The 18935-nt window shown below is 46.6% G+C and overlaps 1 protein-coding gene across 15 annotated transcripts in view; it reads right to left on the reverse strand.

The window, feature by feature from the left end:
- PKNOX2 (PBX/knotted 1 homeobox 2) overlaps positions 1-18935 on the reverse strand; it is a 691764-nt gene that overhangs the window by 56243 nt on the left and 616586 nt on the right. For all 15 annotated transcript variants that reach the window (XM_073320703.1, XM_073320715.1, XM_073320717.1 and 12 more), the window contains one exon: positions 6911-7030. In XM_073320703.1, coding sequence (XP_073176804.1) covers positions 6911-7030 — 120 coding nt within the window. The remainder of the gene's footprint in view (positions 1-6910; positions 7031-18935) is intronic.

An 18935-nucleotide genomic window follows, 5' to 3' on the forward strand; every position in this document is an offset into this window, starting at 1 on the left:
TCAGGCTTGACAAAGCCCTGGCTGGGATGATTTAACTGGGAATTGGTTCTGCTTCAAGCAGGGGGTTGGACTAGATGACCTTCTGGGGTCCCTTCCAACCCTGATATTCTATGATTCTATGATTCTACTAACAAACTTCAATAGGACTTTATTTTTAAAGTGGAAACCTCTTTACCAAGCTGCTGCTGCACCCTTGGTAGCTCTCACTCCACCTCCTCATCTTCCCCCCCTCCTTCCTGTTTCCTGTCCTTTCAGACTCCCAACAGTCAGTGCTGCCAGTTCTAATAATTACCAGCAGCATCTAAACACCACAGACATCTCCCAACCATCTCCCCCAGATTCCTAGTTTAAAGGTCTCTTGATCAGTTGTGCCATCCTCCATCCTAGAAGTCTATTGCCCCCCTTTACTCAGGTGAAGTCCATCCTGAGAGAACAGTCCTCTGTCCATGAATGCTTCCCAGTGGCAATACATCCCAAAGCCATCCTTATGGCACCACTGCCTGAGCCATCTGTTGAGCATCATAATCTTGTCACACCTTTGTTGCCCTTCTCTAGGAACAGGCAGAATCCCACTGAAGATCACCTGAGCCTTGATTTCCTTAAGCGTCTTCCCTATCCTGGCAAAGTCTTCCTTGATATGTTCCAGTGAGAATCTAGACGTATCATTTGTTCCCACATGAAGGACAATCAGTGGATTCTTTCCTGCTCCCATTCGGATCCTCTTCAGCCTCAGGTCCACATCCCGTATCTTAGCACCCGGCAGACAGCACACCCTTCTGTTCTCTGGATCAGCTCTTGTTACAGGCCTGTCTGTTCTTCTCAGTAAGGAGTCCCCACTCACGTAGACCTGCCTTTTCCTGGTGATGGTGCGATTCTCCAGTCTATCCCCTGTTCCTTCTGGCTGCAAGTCCTCTTGATTCCTATTGTCCCTTGCAATCCTCTTCAACCCATCCCGTATCCTCCTGGGGCTCATATTTGGTGTTATCTCCATTGACTCTTGCCCTCTTCCTATGGGACTAGCTGCTCTTCTCTTCTTCCTTGCCCCCTCACCTTCAGTGACCACCTGCTGTGCCCCTTCTTTCATTTTCCAACTCCGCAATCCTGTTCCTGAGCTCTGTTTCTCCTTTACTAGCCCGTCTTTTCCTCTGCCTGGTTCTCTTAGTCATATGTTTCAGCTGCCCACTTTCCTCACCCAGCAGTCTCCCTTCAGAGTTCTTTGGTCCTGCTTCCATCTGCAAGTCTGAGTTTTTCCCTTCACCCTCTTCATGTCTTTGCCCCATCACCTGCTCGAATCCCTTTCTAAATTCAACCAGAGTTTCCACCTACATTTCCAATCCTCGGATCTTTTCTTCCATCAGCTCTATCAGGCCGCACTTCATGCAGATGAAACTCTTTTCAGGTACCCCCTCCAGGATCATGTACATGCCACAGCTTGTACATCCAGTCATCTTCATTGTGTCTTCCACTGCTTGGGTCACTACCACTGCTGCCTCATATCTGTCATAGCCTTCTCACTTAAGTCCTGTTAGTCTGGGAAACACAAACAAAACCAAAATACCACACCCCACAGCAAAACAAACCCTCAACAAGCACCAAAACACTGCCAGACCAGCACATACTCCCTTCACTGTCTGTTCCTTTGCCTGGCTCTCTTAGTCTTCCCCCCAAACTCCCCTTACAAACTCCCACTCAAACTCCCCTGTTTATAGCTCTGTTTGCTGGCTCCTGCAATCTCAAAGGCTCTTGAGCTTGGGTTCTGCTAAAGGGTAAATATGCCCAAAGGGGATCTTTTCCTCTGGCTGGAGCTCTACAGGGCAGTCACAGTCGGTGTGAGGTGGGACATCGGTGTTCTCTTTATTGACCATATATGCAAGGTCATTATACTTGACTGGAATTAAGGAACTGGTATTTTTGAAGTTGATGTAGTACCACGCAGGAAGGGTGCTTTTCCAATGGCCGGTTCCATCTCCCCCCACCACCCCCAGATCTTCCTAGACATCACAGACAGCAAAACCTGGAGTTGAATCATACCTCCTGCTCTGCCCAGGAAATTCTGGAGTTGTGGAGGGAGAGCCAGGGGAGCCCCCAAAGAGCTGCAAAATACTCAGATCACACTGTATAATCTTCTGGTGGTTCTGGATTTTGATCTGGAGAACTGCTATGGGGTTTTCTCCTGGGGACACAAAGTCCTGGGACATCCCTGTCATATAAAGCAATTATGCAGGCCCTTGTGCTGCCTACCCACCAGCATTTACTGAAGGTATGCAAGTTCAGAATTCTGCCCAACATTTCAGCATCTCTCTATCTCTATTGGTCAGTTTAATTAACAAAGAAATGTATGACTTTGTTAAAGGTTCAACTCTTTTCTATTGCCTCTAATGTAGCTTTGTATATGGTATTTTATGATCCATGATGTGCAGGCCTTTGTAATGCCTGCATGGCAGAAGCAACAGAAATAAAACATTCTTAATCGAGTGAAAATGGTGTACAAGAAAAATTAGCTGTTCTCTGGCAGGGCAAGAATGTGAAGTGGCCATACATTCTGGTAAAATTATGAAGCAAGGGTCAGATTTCCAGAGGTATTTAGGCACCCAAAGATGCAGACAGGACTCCTAGTGGGATTTTCATAGGCATCAGTGTTTGAAAATCCCAATAGGCACCTATCTGCATCTTTATGTGCCTAAATCCCTTTGAAAATCTGCCGCTAAGAGCTCTGAAAAGTTACCAGGGTGATGAGCAGATAGAAGATAATGCATATAGAGAGATGGTGTATGTGTGGGACGGATCCTTATTTGGGTTTCCATAACTACCAGTACTTTCATCCCAGCATTGGGTTTCCAATGTTCCCATCACCACTGTACATAGGTGCTTGGTTTTCTGATATCTCTACATCTGATGCAGCCAGATTCCCTACTTGCTCTAGCTAGCAGGTGCACAGAGCACTCATAACAAAAAGGGAGAAAATGTAGACATCTTAGGAAGTGTGTAAATTACCCTAAGAGATGCTACCCTGTGGTCTCATCACTAATAAGGCAGGGGGCAGATGGTAAAAGAATTGCACAGACAATCCAGCAAGTTGCACAGACAATCCAGGAAGCAAAAGTGGATGGGAATCTGGGAGGCAGTGACCATGAGTTGGTGGAGTTCAGGATCCTGACACAGGGAAGAAAGGTAAGCAGCAGGATACGGACCCTGCACTTCAGGAAAGCAGACTTCGACTCCCTTAGGGAACGGATGGGTATGATCCCATGGGGGACTAACATGAAGGGGAAAGGAGTCCAGGAGAGCTGGCTGTATTTCAAGGAATCCCTGTTGAGGTTACAGGGACAAACCATCCCGATGTGTCGAAAGAATAGTAAATATGGCAGGTGACCAGCTTGGCTTAATGGTGAAATCCTAGCGGATCTTAAACATAAAAAAGAAGCTTACAAGAAGTAGAAGGTTGGACATATGACCAGGGAAGAGTATAAAAATATTGCTCGGGCATGTAGGAATGAAATCAGGAGGGCCAAATCGCACCTGGAGCTGCAGCTAGCGAGAGATGTTAAGAGTAACATGAAGGGTTTCTTCAGGTATGTTGGCAACAAGAAGAAAGCCAAGGAAAGTGTGGGCCCCTTAATGAATGAGGGAGGCAACCTAGTGACAGAGGATGTGGAAAAAGCTAATGTACTCAATGCTTTTTTTGCCTCTGTCTTCACAAACAAGGTCAGCTCCCAGACTGCTGCGCTGGGCATCACAACAGGGGGAATAGATGGCCAGCCCTCTGTGGAGAAAGAGGTGGTTCGGGACTATTTAGAAAAGCTGGACGTGCACAAGTCCATGGGGCCGGACGAGTTGCATCCGAGAGTGCTAAAGGAATTGGCGGCTGTGATTGCAGAGCCATTGGCCATTATCTTTGAAAACTCGTGGCGAACTGGGGAAGTCCCGGATGACTGGAAAAAGGCTAATGTAGTGCAAATCTTTAAAAAAGGGAAGAAGGAGGATCCTGGGAACTACAGACCAGTCAGCCTCACCTCAGTCCCCGGAAAAATCATGGAGCAGGTCCTCAAAGAATCAATCCTGAAGCACTTACATGAGAGGAAAGTGATCAGGAACAGTCAGCATAGATTCACCAAGGGAAGGTCATGCCTGACTAAGCTAATCGCCTTCTATGATGAGATTACTGGCTCTGTGGATGAAGGGAAAGCAGTGGATGTACTGTTTCTTGACTTTAGCAAAGCTTTTGACACGGTCTCCCACAGTATTCTTGTCAGCAAGTTAAAGAAGTATGGGCTGGATGAATGCACTACAAGGTGGGTAGAAAGTTGGCTAGATTGTCAGGCTCAATGGGTAGTGATCAATGGCTCCATGTCTAGTTGGCAGCTGGTGTCAAGTGGAGTGCCCCAGGGGTCGGTCCTGGGGCCGGTTTTGTTCAATATCTTCATAAATGATCTGGAGGATGGTGTGGATTGCACTCTCAGCAAATTTGCGGATGATACTAAACTGGGAGGAGTGGTAGATACGCTGGAGGGCAGGGATAGGATACAGAGGGAGCTAGACAAATTGGAGGATTGGGCCAAAAGAAATCTGATGAAGTTCAATAAGGATAAGTGCAGGGTCCTGCACTTAGGACGGATGAACCCAATGCACAGCTACAGCCTAGGGACCGAATGGCTAGGCAGCAGTTCTGCGGAAAAGGACCTAGGGGTGACAGTGGACGAGAAGCTGGATATGAGTCAGCGTTGTGCCCTTGTTGCCAAGAAGGCCAATGGCATTTTGGGATGTATAAGTAGGGGCATAGCGAGCAGATCGAGGGACGTGATCGTCCCCCTCTATTCGACATTGGTGAGGCCTCCTCTGGAGTCCTGTGTCCAGTTTTGTGCCCCACACTACAAGAAGGATGTGGATAAATTGGAGATAGTCCAGCGAAGGGCAACAAAAATTATTAGGGGTCTGGAACACATGACTTATGAGGAGAGGCTGAGGGAACTGGGATTGTTTAGTCTGCGGAAGAGAAGAATGAGGGGGGATTTGATAGCTGCTCTCAACTACCTGAGAGGTGGTTCCAGAGAGGATGGATCTAGACTATTCTCAGTGGTGGAAGAGGACAGGACAAGGAGTAATGGTCTCAAGTTGCAGTGTGGGAGGTTTAGGTTGGATATTAGGAAAAACTTTTTCACTAGGAGGGTGGTGAAACACTGGAATGCGTTGCCTAGGGAGGTGGTGGAATCTCCTTCCTTAGAAGTTTTTAAGGTCAGGCTTGACAGAGCTCTGGCTGGGATGATTTAATTGGGGATGGGTCCTGCTTTTGAGCAGGGGGTTGGACTAGATGACCTCCTGAGGTCCCTTCCAACCCTGATATTCTATGATTCTATGATTCTATGATTTTGAGTTTCAGAGCAACTTAGCTTTTTACTATGAGTTCTGAGGGGTAGGGACAGGCTGCACAACCCATTACCGCTCCTCGGAGTCCTTCACTGGCTGCCTATCTGTTTCCTAACATGTAAGAAAATGGTCTTTCTTGTTTTCAGAACGCTCAACCACTCCTTTTAGCACAAAGATATGCTGGATCTGGAAACGTGGCAGGCATGTAGGAACTGATCAAAAGCCTATTATCATCACTGGGAGTCTTTCTGTGGGTCCCCTCCATGGTGGAGAATACTTCTTTCCAGGGTATAAAAGCAGGAGGGAGTGTGGCTTCACTGGAGAGCCACAACCTTTGTGGAGCTACAAGATCTCCACACTAATGACCCTGTCCTCCAGTTAATCAGCCATGGATCAGGTGGGCACCTAGGGATCCACAAGATTTAGTGAACACTATCCACCCAGTTTGCTAAAAGGGTAGCTACACAGAATTTTCTTCCCTCTAAGCTCCTTTTTCTATATCTTCCCCCGGAGGGATAATCGGGCCCTGTGTTAAGCACAGTTTTGTGGTTTTCTCTATTTGTTTTGTTAATTGTATATCTTAATATAGTTTTCCTTAAGTTATAAAATGTACACCTAAAATCCACAGGATGTACAACAGTACTGGGGGCTCGTCTACACAGTGCAGCAATGCACAAGCGCATCAAGATGTTGTGCACTAACTGGTCCATGCATGAACTAAAAGTTCCCTATTGCACATTAGCATAGTACTTTATCGTGTTAATGTGCACCATGGAACTTCACCAGCAGGGTCAACACAGGCCACTTAGTGGGTAATCCTTTGGTTCACTTGAGAAATCACAGCCTTCTAAGTGTGCACTGCCATACCATGTAGACAAGCCCTGCATTAACATTGCTGCACACACCTTCGCCCATGCATTTTCTGATTTTGTGACTTTTTTCTGTGTAGCCATAATGGTGCATTGGTGCTGTCTTTTGCACTTCATTTTCCTTGATAATAAATATTCATCTTTGTCATGCAAGACCTTTTCAAGGAGCACATGACGGGTCAAATTGACCCAAAATTTAGGTTTTGTGGAAACAAGCTTTGCAAAACCTAAGCCCAACAGAAAAGTTTCAAGGTGTGTTTTTAAAGAAATAAATGTGCCTGTGTGGCATTTCCATCCCGAATACTGAAAGGTCTGTGCACATGCACGAAGCTACGACTGGTTAGACCCTGAAATGAAGCCACTTAGTCTATTGCCATGCTCCAGGCTGAGAGAAATACAAAAAATAAACAAATGGAATAAGTGGTGTGACATTAATTCGATTTCTTAAAAATTCCTTCATTTACATTCTTAAGGTTTAAATTCATACATAACATCATTCTTCCTCTTCGTTAAAGAAAATAAGGTTTTTATCCGTATCTCCTGAAGATTTTTGTACGACATTTTATCAAAGCATTAGCACATATTAACTATTCTCTCGTGAAGAGGCAGTGTAAGACGAGTACCCTTAAAACCTGTCCCTGCTTAAACTCTCTTACATGCTTGTTGACTTCTCTCACCATAAGATGCTGGAAGAGCCAGGATCGCATTATATTGGTAGCGTGCTTCGGTAGGACTCCCCGTTTGTTCTTTGACTTTTTATCTTCACTGTCAAGGAGGGAGGTCAGATCCAGGTTAACCTACAGGGCAGGAAAGGAGAAAGAAAAGCTTAAATAACAGTACAGGTAAAACTGTGTTGCCATGGTGACAAAACACACAATGGCTGCTTGATTTCACGGTGACTCTGCTGGGCTGCCGAGCTTTCTGCCATTCACAGAGATAAAAGCAAAATGGTTTAAGATGGATTTTATTAAAGCCTTTCTTCTGTAAACTGGCATAAAATACTTCATTTCTCAATGAAGATGTAGGATTGGCAAATGGAAAAAGAGAGATTTTAGTGTTTCTTTACTGGAGGTGATGTGGTAAATAGTAACTCCTTCATCACTCTTGCTTGTACCTGTTGTTTTCATTAAGTTCACATCAAAGTGATTGAGCTGAGTCAGAGTCCTTGTCTGCTCTTGGGGATAATCTCAATTCAGCAACTGGGGGGCCAGTGTCTGGTGCAGCCATATCACTGTTAATCCAGATTTGCTCCAGTTTTAAATCTTGATTAGCTCAATCAATGCAAACTCCAGCTTGCCTTTGTCTACCCTGAGTGGTCAGCAGTGATACAGCTCTACTGGCTGCTGAACTGAGCTGTCCAAGGTCTAACTAGAATGTGGAGATGGTGGTAAAAGAATGTGCTATGTCTGTATATATGTAAATAGTAACAGGTAAGGTGCCAGTACACGGCGATTTAAGAATATGTAGCAGAGTTCTAGGGTATTAAGTACTGCATATGGATTCCTCTGGAAGCTCCTTACAGGAGGCTCTGGTCTTGCCAGACTGCAAATACAATGAATCTGGCAGGCAACCTTGATAAAATTTTCCTACTGAAAAAATATTCCAATTTGGCTCAACTGATGCTAAGTGCCAATGCAAAGTATCATTCAAATATATTCCCTGCAGGCCCAGATGCTGCCTGCGTTGCCCACATCAGACACAGAACCCAGTTAGCCTTAGGCAGGAGTAGCAGTAACTTCCTTTTTTCTGAACAATCATTTGCTGCTTGAGATGAAAACCCTCAATCCATTAACGAACGTTAAACATGTGAGATTATTTCCGGAACAGCGGAGAAACATGGTTTTAAACAGAAAGGTGTGTGTGCATAAATACATAACCCCCAGGGAGATTCCTGGGGCTCAGTGTGATGGTAGTTCAGCAAGAGGCACATTGTCCCTTGTAAGGAAGGAAGGGGGCCAAGGAGAGACTCAGAGTCTGCTCAGCAACCCAGAGGGAGAGAGGAGAGCCACTATGTAGAACAGGGGCCCTGCTGGTTTGGGGAAGGATTGCAGGAGCCTGCTTAGAGCAAATGATTGACAAAGGAAAGCCAAGTTAGAAGACCTAGCCTGACCAATAGGGAGCGAGATGCCCTTCCCAGGGAGCCCCAAAGGGGAGAAGTCATTTTGGAGCAGTCTGCAGCTAGCCGGGGTAAGGGCAGGACTGCCTGTCAGGGATGGGGAGGACTGGTGAGTCCCAGGCCTGCGTGCAAGGTTCCCCCTGAGAACTAGCCTCTGGGGACCTGAAAGCAAAATCCCTGAGCGTGAGCCTTTCCCGCTCCAAGGCAACACCCAGTTTGTAGAGTTTTGTTGGGAAAACTTCCCCCCAGCCTGGCTAAGTTAGCACCCAAGGTCCCTAGGTGAGATCAGTCACCACATGGCCACCTCTGCTCCGGGTGCTTATCCAGGGCTGCCACCTGCTGGGAGTGTGTCGAGCACTAGGGCCGGAGACTACAGTTTGGAGTTTAGTAGAGTTATTGTAACCTGCACCGTGAGCCCTGCACCCCTTGGGGGGGAGGGGAAATCCTGGCACCAGAAGCAGACTGACTCCTGCATGGAGAGGACGCCTGCCAGCAGTGATCATCAGCCCCTCTGCAGTGCTGAGGAGTCCAGAGCCATGTCTGAACCTGCGGCTCCATCATGGAGTTGTGAGTGCACCATCCTTCAGTTAGCTTATCAGAGAAATTGTCTGGGAGACCCCTACTCCCTGAACTGTGTCCTCAAGCCTGGGGGGAAAGGTTTGGGGATTGTATTACCTGCTGCCTATTAAATCTGCAGAGGGACGTACCACCCTACCACGTGTGAATCCTTTGGGCTGTATTGAACCCAGTCAGCCACATTGGTAGCTGCTGCTGCACCGAAGATCTCATGGTCACAGTTATCAAGGACCCCTGTGAAATACGCATCCCAATGGGACACTAATTGTACATTTGCTATATCAGGTCACATGCCAGGGAAATTCACAAGTATTATCAGCATTGACACCGGTGACCCTGAGAATAGTGTTTTACCCTGTTATGTTATATTCACCTTCTGTTTTATAGAATTACTGGTAAATATATTGTAATGTGTTTTTGTTATCTCTTGGTAGCCTGCAACTGTCTGCAAGTAAGCGGGGGTTTCCCTGTGATTAGACTTTTCCTCCCACGCTGCCCTGGTGACTCTGCCAGAAAGGAGCGAGGCAGGTGGAGACGCTGCCAAATACATTCATATGGGAAGAAAAAGAAGTTACATTCTGTTGAGCAGATGGCAGGATCCAGAAGAACCCAGGCCTGTCCATCAAAACCCATGAGGAGATTGGCGTTAACGGAGGTAACAAGGTGGATAGGTGGCACTATATATATTCTTGGGAAGCAGAAAGAGAAGAGTTTTAATGAAGTTACAGGAAGTAACAGTACAGGAGTTTTAATGAAGTTACTGGCTGAAATCTCAACATCAACTTAAAGCCTTTTCTTTTCTTTTTAGGTTCTTCATCAAAACACTTCTCCTGTATGAATTAAACATCATTATGGCAGCCCTGTGTCAGGTATAAATGATTCCCTCAGGCAAAGATTGTGATGTATTGCAGGGCCTAGGCTGAATAAATTACCCAGGCAGAAGAGGAATAGCATCAGGAGGTGCTTGTCCAGGGCTCTGTCACTGCCACAATATTCCCAGCATACTTGTATTTCACACAACTGATCAGTTTCACTGTATGATCTGAGCCAGCAATTCCCTTTATACATTAAAAAGAACCTAGATTTGGGTTTTATTTTTTCTTCCTCATTCAGGCTCAAAGAGCTGAGGACAAGGTATGGACCAGGGAGGATGCAGTAGTGAAAATGCACTTCCAAGGGTTTTATTAAGCTTGGTAAAATGAGAAATAAATGCATTAATGTGAAAAGAAGGTGAGTGCAAGTTCAAAGGGCTCTAAGGCTGTTCAGGTGCTATCTGGTTTCCACTGATGCAGAGTGAAATGTTGAAACTGAAATGCAGGGTCTCACCTGTGTAGCAGTAGAAGCTTGATTTTCCCCAGGTCAGAGCATGCCAAGGGAAGAAACTAACTGGAATTCATTTGCAATGGCAAGAAATACTTACGCAGAATTTACTGGGGCTGTGGCAGGTGAACAAAATTAGCTACTCTGCTCTTAGCTAGGGTCAAAAGGGGAGAGGGCTCGCTGTCTCGGAGTAATGGAGTCTGCACTGTGATCGGATGCAGAGAGAAAAGGGGCGGGCTCCTTCGGGCTCTTATTCATTCCCTGGGTGCTTTTCTATATCAAACAAAGCAGCAGGGTAGTCTTCAGGAAGTTTGATCCTGGGTCTTACGCTTTGTATTTGAATAGTTTCATATCCCAGTGATTTTTACCACCCCATCCCATGTTGTTAGAGACATAAACAAAGTCAGTCTCACCAGATCTTTCACAGCCTCCCATCCATCAGGTAGCTTTTCTGGAGAACACGTGAGTATGACTTTCCATGACCTCCGTGACTTCTGAGCAGTTTGGGAGTGTGGGAGGGGGCTCAGGGCTGGGGCAGGGGGTTGGGGTGCCTGGCGGCGCTTACCTGGGGGGGCGCTCCCTGGCTCCCATTGACATGTCCATGCAGCTCCTAGGTGGAGTGGCCAGGGGGCTCCGCATGCTGCCCATTCCTGCATGTGCCAGCCCCGCAGCTCTTATTGGCTGCGGTTCCCAGCCAGTGGGAACTGCAGAGCCGGCATTGTGGTGGGAGCAGTACGTGAAGCCCCCATGGCCGCCCCTCCCCCTATGAGCTGCAGAGACATGCCGGTTGGATCTGGGTAGGGAGCCCGCCAGCCCTGCCAACCCTCTCCCTCTCCAGGACCAGCAGGGGGTCCCACACCATGAGCTGCCGCCTGGTCCCCCCTCCCAGCACCAGCAGGGGTCCTGGACTGTGTGCTGCCACCCACCTCCCCAGAGCACTCGTGGTCCCACAGCTCAAGTTTTATAGTAAAAGTCATGGACAGGTCTCGGGCCGTGAATTGTTGTTTACTGCCCGTGACCTGTCCATGACTTTTACTAAAAATACCTATGACTAAAAAGTAGGCTTACACATGAGTGATGCGGCCACTGAATTCTCCAAAATGTTCACGTCTCAAATGAGCAGGTGTCCCCCACACAAAAATAATTAAAAATTATAAATAATGGATGGCATCTCCATACCACTGAGATGGTGCCCACAGCCATCTGTGCGGGATGTCAAGGGGCTCCCTTTGGAATTTTCTGCCTTGGGTGCAGGCAGTATTATGGAAGGCTGCCATTTCCATAGTTCAGGTTGAGAAGAACTTTCTGTTTAAGAACTGACTTTCCAAGTGCTGAAAAATCCACTTCCCTAGGAGGTTTGTCATAAAATGTGTTATGCTACAAGAGGGACTGGGATATACATTGTGCTATAAATTTAGGGTTATTTGGTCAAGGGGTTCCCAACATATAGACCCTCTCCAAAAAATGAGCACTTTGAACATTTTCAGATTTATATAACTTTTTTTGCTGAGTGCTACAGAAAAACTATGGCTCTGACCCTCATAATAATATTGTGGTGGATTGAAAACTGATATGGCATGACATTTTGATTGAGAAACTAGAATGATACAGAATCAACTTGGCACACATTAAATGGATTAAAAAACATTGCTAAATGATAGGTCTCAAAATGCAATTGTAATCAGAGAATCATCACTGAGCACTTGTATTTCTAAGTGGGGTCCCACAGGAATCAGTTCCTGACCTTATGCTAGTTAACATTTTTATCAATGATCTGGAAGGAAAAAATATCAGCCGCTGACACAAAGATTGAGGGGAATGGCAAATAATGAAGAGGCTGGGTCTCTGATGCAGAGCAATCTGGACTGATTGGTAAACTGAGACAAGCAGACAATATGTATTTCAATTCAGCCAAATGTAAAGTCATACATTTAGCAACAAAGAATGTAGACCATACTTACATGATGGGGGACTCTATCCTGGGAAGCAGTGACTCTGAAAAATACTTGGGGGTCAGAGTGGATATTTAGCAGAACATGAGCTCCCAGTGTGATGTTGTGGCAAAAAAGACTAATGCGATACTTGAATGTATAAACAGGAGAATCCTGAGTAGGAGTCGAGAAGTTATTTTACCTCTGTATTTGGCACTGTTGCAACCACTACTGGAATCCTGTGTCCAGTTCTGATGTCCACACTTGAAGAATGTTGAAAAATTGGTGAGAGTTCAGAAAATAGCCACAAGAATGATTGAAGGATTAGAAAACATGCCTTATAGTGAAAGACTCAAGGAGCTCCATTTATTTGGCTTATGAAAGAGGAGGTTAGGGGTTGCCTTGATCACAGTCTAGAAGTACCTACATGGAGAACAGAAATTTCATAGAGGGCTCTTCAATCTAACAGAAAAAGGTAGAACATGATCCAATGTCTGGACATTGAAGCTAGACAAATTCAGATTACAAATAAGGTGCAAAGTTTTAACGAGTGTAATTAACTATTGGAACAATTTACCAAGGTTTGTGGTGGAATCTCCATCCCTGGAAATGTTCAGATGTTTTTCTAAAAGATCTGCACTAGTTCAAACAGGAATTATTAGTACAGGCCTGTGTTACACATGAGATCAAAGTAGATAATCACAATACTTCCTTCTGGCATCATAATATATTAATCTGAGTGGGGTCCTGGTCCATGATGATGGCTCATAGGCAGTGTGATAATACAAATAATAAATAGCACCCCCTTAGATTTGGGAGCCAAGAGGGGCCATTGTGATCATATACATGATCCTCCTGCATAACATAGCCCAGAAAATAGGGATCCCTGATTCCTCATCCCTGGATCAATAGAGCTAGATCTAATCCTGTGGGTCAGTGACAGTGTATGGACAAGAGAGCACAACATAATGCAGAAAATGGTAGGTTTTCTTGGTTATGTAGCATAGTGTGTGCCATGTTCCACTGTAGTGGCTGATCCACACTGAGGATAATCATCTGTTGCCACCACTTTAACTCTTTAACTCAAATAGTAGATGTCTGTACTGTGGATCTGAAGTTCTTGTAGGTATGTGGCAGTTCTCCAAAAAAGGCTATGCATTTGGAGTTTAATGTACCCACCCATATGTGCTGTGGCAGAGCTCTGTCCTTGTCTCCGTGGGTCCTGCATTTCCTGGCGGATTTCACTAACCTCAGAAGCTTACTGTGACTCTCCACATAGCCCTTCTCTCTCTAGAGGCAAGGGTCACAGATTACTGAGCCATTTTCATCATAAGCCAGCAAGGGAGCTGAGGAGAAGCAACCTTCCCTCGCACAGTCTCTGTTGTCTCCCAGCCTCAGTGATTAATTGGGGAAGGGAGGGGGGAGCCTGGGCCCGCCCTCTACTCTAGGCTCCAGCCCAGGGACCCTAATAGTAGCAGCTATGGTAGCTGACTTTTTGGAAATAGGACATGTACAATTCCTTGGGCCACTTCCTCACAGCAGCCCCCACTCAATATCTCCTTCACCAATACCTCAGGGCCTCCTTCCTTGCACCTGATATGGATTTGTACTGCTTAGTTCCTCCAACAGTGTGGCTTCCTCCTACAGCTCCTGACATGCGCACCTCACTGACTAACTTTTAACTAGTTCCAGCCAGCCCTTGATTGGCTTCAGGTGTCCCAATCAACCTAGCTAGCTCCACTCCTTTCTAGAAGGATCTTAATTGGCGCCAGGTGTCTTGAATAACCTGAAGCAACTGCCATTTGCTTAGCATGGTACCAGGGATTTGTTTAGCCAGGGGCTAACATACCTGTTTGTCACTAATTCACTCAAGCCATCTGGCCTTGCCCCGTCACAGTGCACACATATCATATCATTTGAAAGTTTATTTTATGTACTGTGACAAAGTTCTGCCTCTGCCTTGGTGGGTCCTGCGCTTATTGGCAGATTTGCTCGCCCCAGAGATTCAGGGCGGCCCTCAGTTTGGCCACTTTTGCTAGTGGCTCAAACTGCCGTTCACTAAGCTAAGCTCATCACTGGCCAGCATGGGGAAAAAGAAGGAGAACAATCCCTGCAGTCTCTGCTGGTCCACCTAGTGGGACCCACAGTCCAGGTCAACACTTCCTGTATCCAATAGGGAGTTGGGAGGATGGGGGGAACCTGGGCCTGGCCTCTACTGCGGGTTCCAGCCCAGGGCCCTGTGGATCACAGCTGTCTACAGTGTTTTGTGCAACACCTGTGTGACAGCTACAACTCCCTTGGCTACTTCCCCATGGCCTCCTTCCAACATCTTCTGTATCCTCACCACAGGACCTTCCACCTGATGCCAGAGAGCGTTTGTATTCCTCAGTCCTCCAGCAGCACGCCTTCTCACTCTCAGCTCCTTGTGCGCCCCTCGCTGACTGAAGTGAGGTCCTTTTTAAACCAGGTGCCCTGATTAGCCTGCCTGTCTTAATTGATTCTAGCAGCTTCTTAATTGGCTCCAGGTGTCCTAATTAGCCTGTCTGCCTTAATTGGTTTCAGTAAGTTCCTGATTGTTCCTGATTGTTCTGGAACTGCCCCCGTTACCTTACCTGCTTAACCTGGGGCTAAGATATCTGTCTTCTATCACTCTCCTGTGGCCATCTGGCCCAACCCTGTCACATACCCTCCCCCCGGCTCAACACCATGGGGTTGGGCAACTTGGTATGTCAGGCAGTGTACCCATGACAAGCCATCTGCATTGTCATGGTGGCTTCCAGCCGGGTGTTGTATGATGAATTGGAAAGGTTGTAGGGACAGGAACCATCTGGTCACCCTTGCGTTCTTCTCTTTATTTCGTTGCATCCACTGGAGAGGTGCATGGTCAGTCACAAGGGTAAACCATCGTCCCAGCAGGTAATAACTAGTGTTTCCATGGCCCATTTCACAGCAAGGCACTCTCTCTCAACCACTGCATAGTTCTGCTCTCTCAGGAGGAGTTTTCTGCTGAGGTGGAGGATCGGGTGTTCTTTGTCTCCGACCATTTGCGACAGGACAGCTCCCAATCTGACTTCAGATGCATCTGTCAGTAAAATGAATTTTTTGTTGAAGTCCGGGGCTATAAGCATGGGGTTACTGCAGAGGGCTGTCGTGAGATCTGTGAATGCTTTCTCTGCGGCATCTGTCCACTTCACCATGTCTGGACCCCAGGCTTTTATCAGGTCCATCAGGGGACTCGCTCTGGTGGTGAAATGGGGAATAAATTGCCGGTAGTACCCCACCACACCCAGAAATGCCCGGATTTGTATTTTCCGAGTCAGCCAGGGCCAATTTTCGATAGCCTCCAGTTTGTTTAGTTGGGGCTTGACCATGCTCCTTCCTACAATGTAGCCAAGGTATTTAGCCTTGGCTAGCCCTACAGCACACTTGGCTGGGTTGGCTGTGCGGCCTGCCCATCTTAGCATGTCCAGTACCGCTTCCACCTTTTCCAAGTGGGTCTCCCAGTCGGGGGTGTCAATAATCACATCATCCAGGTATGCAGCTGCATAACTGGTATGGGGCCGCAGGAGCTTGTCCGTAAGACGCTGGAAGGTGGCAGGTGCCCCATGCAGTCCAAAAGGAAGAACAGTATATTGAAACAGACCCTCTGGTGTAGAGAATGCTGTCTTTTCTTTCACTTCTTTGGTAAGGGGAATCTGTCAGTATCCCTTTGTTAAATCAAGGGTGGTCAAAAATTGGACATTGCCCAGGTAGTCAACTAACTCATCAATATGGGCTATGTGATAGGCATCAAATTTGGATAGCTCGTTCAGCTGGCAAAAGTCATTACAAAACCTAGTGGTGCCATCGGGTTTGGGCACCAACACAATCAGGCTCAACCACTGACTGTTGGACTCTTCAATGACTGACTCCCAGCTCCAACATCCTTTTCACCTCTGTCTTGATCTCTTCCCTTTTTGCCGCTAGGACCTGGTAGGTCCTTAATGTTACCTTCGCCCCAGGGTCTGTGATAATGTGGTGATATGCTTCAGTGGTCCGGCCTGGTTTGGTTGAAAACATGTCCTGGTATTGGTTGATCATCTCAGTTACCTCCTTCTTCTGTTTCGCTGTCAGATCAGTGGATATCCTCATCTGCTCCTGCAGGTTATTTTATTATTATCCTGGATTGGGGTCTCTTGGGCCACTACACATGCCTCTCGCTGGTGACAAGGCTTTAAGAGGTTAATGTGATAAATCTGTTCTTGTTTCCAGCATCCAGGTTGCCACACCTTGTAGGTTACTTCCCCCATGGGTTCAACCACCTCATAGGGCCCCTGCCATTGGGCCAAAAGCTTGCTTTCTGCCGTAGGTACCAACACCATCACCCGATCCCCTTGTTGGAACTTGTTGCAGCTGACTACATTTCACAAGCTTCCCTGAAATAAGCATGATCGCACTCCCCGAATCAACCAGTGCTGTGGTCTCTGCCCCATTTAGTTTTACTGGTCTGCTGTACATATGCAGGGTTAGTGTGACCCCCACCAGGTGGATTAGGAATCATAGGTCTGCCCAGTTCCCCAGGTTACACTGCATAGGCTCCTCGGCACTGGGACACTGTGCAGCTATGTGTCCCCACTCCCCGCAGGCATAACATCTGTATGGAGCCCTAGGCATTCCCCGGTCTCTTGGTTTGGGGAGTCTAATGACACTATCTTCTTCCCCCTCAGTGCTCTGACTCTTTATGGCCTCCGGTGGGCCTTCAGCCCCTCTCTTTTTCTACCTGGGCCCTCCTGGCGGCCCAGTCGCCTGAGCTCTGGGGCTTGGTGCTACTAATTTAACCCAGGGTGCCTCTTCCTTAACTGGTCGGGTCAGCTCCCTTGCCATACTTTGCCTCTCTACCAGTGCGACAATCTCATCGTAGGTGGAGGGTTCGTTCTGGCTTACTCAGGTGCAAAGGTCTGGTGGTAGTCCTCTCATGTACCGGTCGATGACCAGAATGTCTAGTATCTCCTCCGGACTCTGGGACTCAGTTTGTAACCACTTTCGTGCAAAATGGATGAGGTCATATAACTGGGACTGCAGGGTTTTGTTCTCCTGGTACCTCCATTCATTATATTGTTGGGCCCACACTGCGGTCGTTACCCCAGATCTGGCCAGGATCTCTGCTTTCAGCTAGGGATAGTCTGCCGCAGCCTCTTCAAGCAAATCATAGTAGGCCTTCTGGGCCTCCCCATACAGGAATGGAGCGAGGATTCCAGACCACTGTTCTTGGGTCCAAGCCTCCCGCAGGGCTGTCCTCTCAAAGGCCAGGAGGTATGCCTCTACATCTTCCTCCCTCGTCATTTTCTGCAGCCAATTGCTGGCCCATATGATCTGCGTCGCATCATGGCCATGGTTCAGCTCTATAAGGGCCTTTACCTGGTTTACCAGTTCCTGCAACATAGTGCGATCTTGAGCAGCCTGGTCCATCAGCAGGCAATTAGTCTCTTGCTGCAGCTGCACTGACTCCTGTTGGGCGGCTGCCTGGACACGGGTAGCCTACTGCTGGGCAACTGTGGCTTGTATCAGTGCCTGCACTATCTCCTCCATTGTGGTAGGGGAAAAAAACCAAAAAACCCTCTCCTTTTTTTTTTTATAATAACACTCTCCTTCTTCTACCGCACTGTGCACACCAAATCCCACCCCGACACCAGGTCAGATTCTAGCAGCTTCTTAATTGGCTCCAGGTGTCCTAATTAGCCTGTCTGCCTTAATTGGTTTCAGCAAGTTCCTGATTGTTTTGGAACTGCCCCAGTTACCTTACCCAGGGGAAAGGGACCTGCTTAACCTGGGGCTAATATATCTGTCTTCTATCACTCTCCTGTAGCCATCTGGCCCGACCCTGTCACAGTACATTTAGATGAGATATGATATGGAGCTGTCAAGTGGTGCCATAAACCTGTAGGCAAGGTTGAATGATAGTAACAAAATGAGTCTTTTGGGTTTTTTTCCCCAGAGTTCCAGAAACACTGCAACATAACTACATTTTTTACTGTAGAAGTTAATTTCAGCACATTAATGTGTACTCGTTGGTCAAAGCTACCAATCAACAATGTATTGAAAATTGATTGGTTTCGCATGGGCATTTGTTTAGAAATCATAAAGCCTTTAGTATATGACAGATGTTGACATTTTGCAATATACTAACATGAAATGTTCTCAAATTCTTAATTTTCAAATTGTGAGTATAATAGCTTTACATAATTTCAGTTCAAATTTGCTAACCAGCTCAGTCTCACACTGAAGTTTGTGCTCCAATAGCAGTAGATTGTATGCCCACAGTTTGAACTGCATAGTTTCATATTATGAATATGCAAAAGCTATGAGAGAAAGAAATGGCCTAACAAGAAGTAATGAAGACTAAGTCCACAAATAAGTCCTTGCCTCTGCACTGAAGAGGGATGAAGAGCATGTTAAAACTCCTACGACCCATGTTATCAACAATATGACAAAGCCATCTGATCTTGAATCACGTCTGGATGTGCTTACCAACATACCTGTGATGTTATTGACATGAACTGTGACCGTATAGATCATTGTTGCAACCAGGGTCCTATGGTTGCACCAGGTCTTGTGCAGAGAAGGTCAAGTGGGGTGTCTATAGAAAGGTTGTAGTTTGCTGGTTATGATTATGCTGTCTGTATTTGTGTATCATTTTTGTATTTGAAGTTATGAATACTGGCTATGTACTTGTAGATCAATGTGTTTGATTCTAAGTAGCATCAGTGAAGCATTTGGTCA

The sequence above is a fragment of the Lepidochelys kempii genome, chromosome 22, assembly GCF_965140265.1.
Source record: "Lepidochelys kempii isolate rLepKem1 chromosome 22, rLepKem1.hap2, whole genome shotgun sequence".
Classification (NCBI taxonomy): Eukaryota; Metazoa; Chordata; order Testudines; family Cheloniidae; genus Lepidochelys; species Lepidochelys kempii.